Source organism: Microtus ochrogaster, unplaced genomic scaffold (genome assembly GCF_000317375.1).
Source record: "Microtus ochrogaster isolate Prairie Vole_2 unplaced genomic scaffold, MicOch1.0 UNK1, whole genome shotgun sequence".
Taxonomy (NCBI): Eukaryota; Metazoa; Chordata; class Mammalia; order Rodentia; family Cricetidae; genus Microtus; species Microtus ochrogaster.
The window spans coordinates 5,936,820-5,946,415 of NW_004949099.1; the positions used below are offsets into that span (position 1 = coordinate 5,936,820).

The following is a 9,596-nucleotide window of genomic DNA, read 5'->3' on the forward strand; positions in this document are numbered from 1 at the left end:
CAGAACAGTCTGGGGTATCTTGTCCTTAAAGAGATGTTGTAGGTCAGAACAGTCTGGGGTATCTTGTCCTTAAAGAGATGTTGTAGGTCAGAACACTGACGACTGGGACGAGCACAGCAATGGAGGGTTACACGCTTTGTGGTCTTGGATGAATAGCACTCAGAATTGGCAAACTGTTCACAATTAAACAAGCTGCCCTGTTGTACATCCTCTGACACTGTTCTCTTATGAGGGCAGGAGCATTTATGACTTAAAAAGACACTCCTATCATTAAAAACCTCCTTTGAACAGTACTCCCATGGCTACTTCATGCTAAAGGGTTTGAGATTCAGACAGACTGAACAGCTTGCTAATAGAACAAGACTCAAATTAGTTGGTGTTCGAGTAGTCACATCCCAGGGCAGCCTACGGATTCAGACTGACTCACCTGTTTGACACTTGTGCTGCTTTCACAGCTATTTCCAACAGTGGGAAGGAAGGAAGGAAGGAAGGAAGGAAGGAAGGAAGGAAGGAAGGAAGGAAGGAAGGAAGGAAGGAAGGAAGGGTAACGGAAAGAAGGCATTGTTTACTTTCTCAGTTAATCTCCCAAAGAACACTGGTATTCTGTCTTCTACATGAAAGTTAGAGTCTAGCAAAAGGCCCAGAAAGAGCTTACAAAGCTCAGCTCCAAGCCAAGAAGGGTTTGTGTCTTAGACTTGGAAGAAACAGGATTTATGTGTGCTGGTTTCTTTATCTGCAGGTGAATGAACAAATGAAGCTAACAGTCTTGGGGCCGGACTCCATCACTATCACCTTCACCTCCATGAACGAGACGGTAACACTCAGTGTGTCGCCCAAAAGCTGTCCCCATGGCATAGTGCATGACAAACGGGTAAGGCAAAGTAGACTAGTAGAGCAAAGTAGGTGGGGAATCTAGCCCTGGCCCAGGGTGTTTCAGCAAAGCTAGCCACATCATAGCTCTGGAACTTTTCCCCAACTACCTCCTACGCAAGACTCTTCCATAGCCTCGTATTTAAGCAACTATGAATGGAAAATTCTCAGAAAAAGGTACTGTGTCTGAACTGAGCACACACAAACTGCTTGTGCCTCACTCCCTGAATCACACAGTGGAGCAATAACTGATGCAAGACCTGCACTATGCTAGTCTGCCAGGTAATCTAGAGATGGCTAAAAGACAGGGGATAGGAATCCCACACCATTTATACAAGGGACTTGAGCACATTCAGGTTGAACTATCTGTGGAGATGCTCACATCTGTGAGGATATAGATCCCACAAACAAAGAGAGGTGGTGGCTGTATTTCCCATTATTTATGGGGGGGATAAAATTGAACAGAACCTTTTCAAGTTCAGTCTTTCCATTCATTGGTCTAGCTACGGACCAGGCTAAATCAACATCATGGAAAAGATAGAGCAGATGAAGAGGATGCCATCCCCAAACCTTGAGGTGTCCAAAAGGCAACCCTTGGCATGCGAAGTAAAATTGGAATAACCGAGAGCTCCTGTGAATGGGGCAGATCACCGTAATTCCCGTTGATACTTTGCTAAGATTGGCTTATAGGACCAGAAGCAGTTTGCCCAGTGCCAGTCCATATTCACACTTGTCTGCCTAAAGAAATTACAAATAGTATCCCTTTCCCATTCAGTGGTGTCCCGCTGGGATTGTAAATTCTAAGGATCTGGCCCAGAGGCTCTTAAGCTAGGGGATATTACCACAGTATGCCATAAGCTGTCGGGCTCTCCAAGATAGCTAACATTGAGTTACACAAAGTCATGGGACAGGAATTTGTTGTAGACCCAAAGTATATGAAGAAGACAATGCTCCCCCCAGAAGAAAGCATTGTGCCTGCTTTACCCATTGCATTTTTATTCTAGCAGCATTTCTCTCTCATTGATTTACCAAGTAACCCAGCAAGCATTTGTTAATACTTGTAGTGTGCCACAGTAGCTGCTGGAGGTGCAGAAATGAAGGCACTTTCTAGTGAATAGAACTTTCAGTCTAAGGCACAGAAGAACACAAACCAATTATGAGTCCAACCTGGTTAGTGTCAGTGAAAGGCCTGTGGGAGCTGCTGAGACATGAGGAGAGACAGTGTTCATCAAGGCTCTCATAGAAACACCAATGACACTCAGATACCTGTGAGCTCAAGCTGTATCAACTTCAATAACTATACCTACAGTGGGCTTAGGTGCAGTACAGAGTAGAGTGTGGCTAGCACATGGGAGGCTATTTCCACCCCAGCAAAAAGAAAGGAAGGGAAGAAGGAAGCAAACATGGCAGGCAGGTAGACTTGTCGAATAAGCTGAGATGAATGTGCTTGCATGTTGATGCCTCTCTCATGTCCATTTGGTTCCAGGTTCTTGCTCTAATGGTCATTGTTAAATGCATACTATGTCTGATGATCTCTGAGTGTTTCGTGAGAGCCATGATATAAGCAACTCAAAGACCATCCTGAGAACTGAATGAAATGACTCTCAAGTCTGTGTGTGCAAGCACATTCTAAGCCTAGGAAAACTAAGTAATTCAAATGTAATTTTGCCTTACCTTAGTACAACTTAGTGAGCCAGAATTAGATGCCCAAAGCATCTGTTCAATGTGGCAGACTCAAGTAAAAGTCATACAGGTCTGTCGAAACCTTGAAGTGCAATGAGTGCAAACTGATCAGAGATCTCAGTAAAAAAAAAAAAATTATTGTGTTTCAAAGACTTAATATAAAATTTTTCAGTAATTTCAAATTTTCATTGTGTGTTAAGTGATCATTTTTATATACTGAGTAAAACAAATATATTGTTAGAATTAATTATAACTTTAGGATGTTTTGATGTAGTTGCTAAATATTAAACTAGCTTACATTGTATTTTTACTAGACCATGCTAAATGTCTAGGGTAGTGTCTCCATCAAGAGGCTCACAAAGGCACAGTCTGACAGTGCAGTAGAAGGGTGAAAAGTTATCTAAAATGACTCAATAACTCAAAGAACATGACTATCTTGGGAGCATTTAAGGTAGGGATAAACAGGCCAATGCATTAAAATGGCCTCAGAAAACATGCTGCATTATAGATGACAAACACTGGTGACAGAGAAGGCAGCCTGCCAAAAAAAGCATTGTCTGTAATTGCTTGTATTTAAAAAATGCATGGTATGTTCTATAATGTATATTTATAAGCAGATGAACATAAGTATAAAAATAAATGTAATCATTTTCTGTGAGCAACAGGATTTCCAAACTTTGTCCCGAACACCAGGTTCAGCATTTCAAATTATTTTTGCATGACCTTCCCAGGTTCAAATAACTGGTCATCTTATGTCCTTGGAATTGATAAAGTTTCAAGGACCAAGAAAACTTTCAGAGTACTGGGTCTGGCAAAGAGCCCAGGTTAGGAAGAGCCCACAGGACCTTACTCCAGGCACATTTCTGGTTGAGCCCAAGTTTTCCCATCTATATAGTGATGTGTAAAGGCCAACCTGACTTTAATTCCATCCTAGGATTCTCACAGTCCTTTCAAACATACCATGTGTGCTTGAATGGATCTAGTTCTATAAAAATCCATGGCCATCTAGAAAGGCTGAAACTGGGGGAGGGTAGTGTCTCTGTCATTGGGAAGCTTGTTAAATGGTTTCCCCAGACACCCATCCCAGAGAGAGCCACCTATCACAGCGACAGGCAGAATGGCAGACCCAGCTTTTACAGCCCTGAGGCCTGGTTTCTCACTAAATATTTCTTATCTAGGCAGCACTTTGGAAGCGAGGCGATGGCGATGCTTTGACTTAAATGCTTTATTAGCCAAGAGTGCCGCTTCAGATCCTTTTTGGAGCCAGGGTGGATATAAATTACAAATAAATAATAAAATTATCCCAGAAGCAGTAGCTGGAACTGCTCAGAAGGAGGCTGGGACTTTACATGGTTCTTGCCTGGAGGGGAAAAAGACCAACTTAGTCCTTGTCCAGAATATCTGTCTACTCCTCATCCCACTCACTCCACCTGAGTCTTAAATTGTACAGAAGAAACTTTCTCATGCTTCCACTAATCTAATAGGGCAATAGAAAAGCATAGAGCCTGCTCTTTAGGAGCCAGCCAAGTTAAGAGATAAAGGAAGTGAGAAAAATGAAAAAGACCCAGGCAAACATGTTGGGAATGGGTAGATGCAGATGTTTAGTAGAGAGCACATGCCACTGGCTAAGGAAACAAGGGCTTCCCAGGGAAAGGCTGACTACAGTGAAGTCTGGATTCTGAGCATGGTTTTGCAGTACCATGCAGGCTATGCGCAGCTGGTTCTTCGGAAAACAAGACTGGCACACAGCTTACTGGAAACGACTACTTTGAGGATTAAGAAAGAGAGAGGTTGAATTTCAGGGAAGCTGAAGCAAAGGCCTCTTGGATACCAAAGGGAGTCCAGGTGACCCATCAGAGTAATTCCAACTCCAGATAAAGGCCTGGGCCTTTATGCAGTAGATGACCCACTGGTCTCTGTAACCTTGGCCAAGCATAGCTTTTCAATTATGAGTTGTCCACAGCCAGTACTCTGGTAGCTAGCGGGGTGGAAGGATTCTAAAAGATGTATATGCACCATAGGGAGAGACTGGCAGTGGACACTCCAGAGGAGCCTCTCTGCATCAAATTATTTATAAAGCAATAACATTTATTAAACACTTCTGCATGAAATCAGAGCACATCAAGGCACAGTCCTTACCTCCAAGAAGCTTGCAGTTTAGGGAGACAAAACATATGTACCCAATTGCTTAGTTAAGTGCTAACTTGTCTTGCAGTCACACAGCACAGTGGGAGGCAATGCAAGCAATAGTACTACACAGTGGAATCAGAGAGGCCCTCCACAATAAGATAATCTGAGTTAGATCTGGCCCTGACTCAGGAAAGACTAGGCCAGGAGGGACAGAGATGTATTCTAGGAAGAAGGAACAGCCCCTTAACCTTCAGAGCAAAGTCAGTCCTGCTAAATAGGCAGACAGCTTCCTGGGGGCAGGTGACCACTACCCCCAACCCCTTTGCCTTCCTCCAGCCAGTTCGCAGAATCAGTACCTTGGATGAAAAGATGTTAAAGATAAACAGAGCCCTGATTGAGATCAAGAAGCGGTTTCAGAAGACTGTGACTCGGTTTATGAACTCTGTGTTGCTGGCAGCAGGTAAGGGTAGCCTACAGAAGGTCTCTTAAATCTTGGGTCACCTGTCTCAAAATTCAGTCTTTTTCACCTCTTGAGTTTCAGCCTCCTGAGAGGTAAGGGCAAGCAGTATTTTCTATGGGGAGTGCCTGAGGACACACAGCTGGGACTGGTGAGCTGAGATAGCTTTAGTTCCTGAACTTTTTCCCTCTATGCCTTCAGTGTCTCCATGCAATTATGTTGCTTTTCCATAGCTCATAGATTTTGTGCATCCCTCTGGGCCCTTTCTGTTTTGTCCCTTGCACCATCTGTCATCCTTTATAACTGTCATTTGCTCTTCTCTCTTCTGTGGATAACAGAAGAAGAGAAAAATCCAATCACTTCACAAAACTGTCCCTGCTAGACACAGAGCACTCTTGGGCCCAGTCAGACAGGCTTCAGGAGCTTTCATGTCTGTGCTCTCTGCTCTACTGAGAGCCCTTAGAAACAAGGTGCTACCTCCTGGTTGGGCCTGCAGCCATGCTTCCCACACAGCTTCCCCAAGGAATCTCTCCTTAGCAGCAGAGGCTTAGTTCAATTGTGCCTTTCCTTTGTGAGCCTTCCTTGACTTCCCTTACAAAGTAGGGCTCCCCTTCCCATTCTGATGGTTCCCATGGCTGCTCTGATGGTTCTCAACACTGCTCTAGGTATAAATCTTGTTACCAGGGCTGGAGAGATGGCTCAGTGGTTAAGAGCACTGGCTGCTCTTTTCCAGAAGACCTGGGTTAAATTCCTAGCACCCACATAGCAGCTCACAATTGTCTGTAACTCTAGTTTCAGGGAAATCTGATGTCTTCACACCAATGAACTTAGATAAATTTAAATAAATTATATATAAAAATCTTGTTACCTAGCCTTGTGAGTATTTATCTCCTTTTCTTCCCATCCCATCTTTTCTCAGCAGCAAAAGGCCTGTCTCGAGTTGTCTTTACGCATAGCATACTCATTCAATAAATGCTTGCTAGGCAAATAAAGGAGCACTAGGTCTCTGGCCTCAGAAATTTCTACTGGGCTAAGTAAAAAAAAGCAAGACAGAGAAACAAAAATCCCACAACATACCAAAGAGGAGGATGAAACCAGCCTCTTCTCAGCAAAGGGAACACATGGTGTACCTAACCTTACTGTTGAGTGCTATAAAGTGCTGAGTGAAATACAGGGCATCTGGGAAAGTAAGACTGAAGCTGGATCATGCAGGACAAATAGAAATGAGATGTGTTTATTCTTGCTGACTACTTACTAGGGCAGTGTGCTAGATACAGAGCAAGGCAGACTGGACAAAAGCCAGTGAGGGGTCTGTGGGTGTGAGCTAAAGTAGACTCTGATGGTCCAGGTGATAGGAGCCAAGAAGCAGGGGCATAGGTGATGTGGTAGTCTGGGAAAGTGACAACAGTAATCTTGTTGACAGGTCTGTTTACCATAGAATATCCCACCATGAAGGAAGACACAGAAGCTAGTCGTGTCAAGTTGAAATCTGGGTCTTATCCTGATCGGAGCCGTAAGTCAAGTTTATACCAAGGAGAAACCCTTGTACGATCCCAGTCAGCCCGACCAGATTCCTTAATTGAAGACACATTGAAGGAAGAGTCTATACAAACACCCTTGATCCCTGTTCGAAAGAAGAGTAACAAAGTCCAGGCCAGAGTCACACCAAGGTTGGCTTAATCCTTCATTTCTTTCATAGAGCCAAGGGATGTGATGGGCAGTACAAATGTAGTGGGAACCACGTAAGCCCCCTGCCTTTGCAGCTCCCACTCTAGGGGTGGAGGAGATACACATGGATTTAAATGGTATCTTTGACTTTTTGAACATTTATTTATTTATTGTTTATGTATTTTTTTTTGTATGTATATGGGTATACACATGCCATAGACTACATTAGAGATCAAAGGATACCTCAAGGGAGTTGGTTTTCTCCTCCCACTGTGTGCACTCCAGAGATTGAACCCGAGTTGTCAGCCACAGCATCTTTACCTGATAAGCCATCTCACTAACCCAAAAATGATGTCATTCCAGATGGCCATGGTATAACTGGAGGTTTCTTTTTAGTCTGCCAGTTCTCGAATAACCATAATGGGCGCCAATTTGTAGACAGAGGCTGCTGTTCATTTCCTGGCCACCCAGACTGGAAATAATCACACAGAAACTATATTAACGAAAACACTGCTTAGCCAGTCACTTAAGCATATCATTAACTAGCTCTTATATCTTAAATTAACCCATTTACATTATTTTATATTTTACCATGAGGCTCTTGGTTTACCTGTAAGGTTCTAAACAGCTGTAAGGTTTGGCAGCTACATGGCATCTCTCTGACTCTGCCTTCTTTCCTCCTCTATCTGTTTGGAATTCCTACCTTAATTCTATTCTGCCCTCCATAGGGCCAAAGCAACTTCTTTATTAACCAATGGTAATAAAACATATTCACAACATAAAGAGGGGAATTCCACATCATCAGATTGTTTGACTGGTGGCTCAGACTACTTACTGGCTAGCTTTACATATAAATTAACCCACTTCTAATAATCTGTGCATGGCCACATACCCAGTGACTTACCAGTAATACTCTGGCATCTTACTCCTTCAACAGCTGTTGTCTCTCTGACTCTGCCTTCCTTTTCCCTTTATCTTTGCTTAAATTTCCTGCCTGGCATCTCACTAGCCCTCGGTGGGTAAGGGTCTGTGTTATCAAATTTGATGACCTGAGTTCATTCCCTAGGAATTTACATGGTAGAAGAAGAGAGCTGAGTCCCACAAGTTGTCCTCTGATTTCCACATGCATGTGTGTAATTGCTCACACATGTTCACAAATAGACATGTATAATTTAAAGTATATATTTTAAAATATGAAATTGAGCCAAGCAGTGGTGGTGCATGTCTTTAATCCCAGCACTCAGGAGGCAGAGGCAGGCGGATCTCTGTGAGTTCAAGGCCAACCTGGTCTACAAGAGCTAGTTCCAGGACAGGCTCTAAAACTACAGCAAAACCCTGTCTCGAAAAACCAAAATATATATATGAAACTTACACAAAAGAATGAGAAAATTCTACCCACATAGCTCAAGTGCACAGACCCTGTAGCCACCAAGTCAGGAACAGACCCTTACCCACTCCCTAGAAGTTCCTTTATGCCAATCCAGTCTTTGCTTCCTTCCTCCCCAGGCCAAACATTGTGAACACTACAGACTAGCTTTTGTTCTAACTTTATGTGAATGGATGTGTGTGGTTTGTCTTCTGGGTGTGTGGTTTTTTCATTCATTGTTATGAATTGACGTTTACCAATGTCCTGTGCCCAGCACTCATTTGTTCTCTCTCTTTACTATATAACAATTTATTCTGTGATCATGCCACAGACCATGCATTCTAATGACATAGGTGTTTGGTTGTTCCTGGCTGTTGTGCTGCAAAATTGTGCTGCTGTGGGCATTTGTCTTTCATGTGATCATCAAATGCCAAGGTACAAAACCAGAGTGTGTATAGATACGCTCTGCTCCCTGTATAGATGATTGGTCTTCCAGTCATTCTAGCAACCTCAGCTCCCAGCAGCAGTGTATGAGAACTCCAGTTCTCCAGTTGCTCCATGTTCTTACCAGTGATAATGTTGTTCTTTCTCTGTCTAAAAAAAAAATGGGGTGTGTGTGTGTGTGTGTGTGTGTGTGTATCCATATGCACACTTGGGGGACATTGAATGCTCTTTCATTGAATACTCTATGATTCTCTGTCTTATTTCCTTGGAACAGGGTTTCTCACCGAGCTCTGAGTTGCTCGGGCATTCAGCAAGTCCCAGCAAACTTGTTTCCATTCTCTCATAGCCTGTGGCTATAGGAACTTGTGGTCATGCCCTGCTTTTTATTTAGGTGTTGAGGATTTTAACTCAGGTCTTTGTGCTTGTGCAACAAACACTTTTACTTTATTGAACCGTTTCCCCAACTCCTAGATTATGTTTCACACTGTCCATTTTGAGATAATTTTGTATAAGATACAGTGTATGATTTGAAATTTGTTGGTTTTATACATGGCTATATATTCATTTCCACAGAATTAAAAAAATAGATACTTTTCTTCATTAACTTGTATTTTCACCATTCTAAAGAAAAGCGGTGGGTCATATTTGTGTGGGTCTCTTTCTGTGGTGTTTTATTAACATGACTTTCAAATATAGAAGCAGCCTTGTATTTCTGGATAAACTTCTTTCAATTATAAAGGTTTCTCTCCCTGTATTTCTGGATACAACTTGCTAAGATTTGTTGAAGATTTTGCATATATACTTGTTAGGGTTCTTCATGAGTAGTTTTTCTTTTCTGGTAATGTTATTAATGTTAGAGCAATACTGACTTTTAAAAAATGAATTGGGGCCGGGCGATGGTGGCGCACGCCTTTAATCCCAGCACTCGGGAGGCAGAGGCAGGCGGATCTCTGTGAGTTCGAGACCAGCCTGGTCTAC

At 42.8% G+C, this 9,596-nt stretch overlaps 1 protein-coding gene across 2 annotated transcripts in view; it reads left to right on the forward strand.

Moving 5' to 3' along the window:
- Positions 1 to 9,596, forward strand: part of CUNH3orf20 (chromosome unknown C3orf20 homolog) — a 44,064-nt gene that overhangs the window by 18,688 nt on the left and 15,780 nt on the right. For both annotated transcript variants that reach the window (XM_005364894.3, XM_005364893.3), the window contains exons 9-11: positions 740 to 871; positions 5,020 to 5,143; positions 6,564 to 6,810. In XM_005364894.3, the coding sequence (XP_005364951.1) occupies positions 740 to 871; positions 5,020 to 5,143; positions 6,564 to 6,810 (503 nt within the window). The remainder of the gene's footprint in view (positions 1 to 739; positions 872 to 5,019; positions 5,144 to 6,563; positions 6,811 to 9,596) is intronic.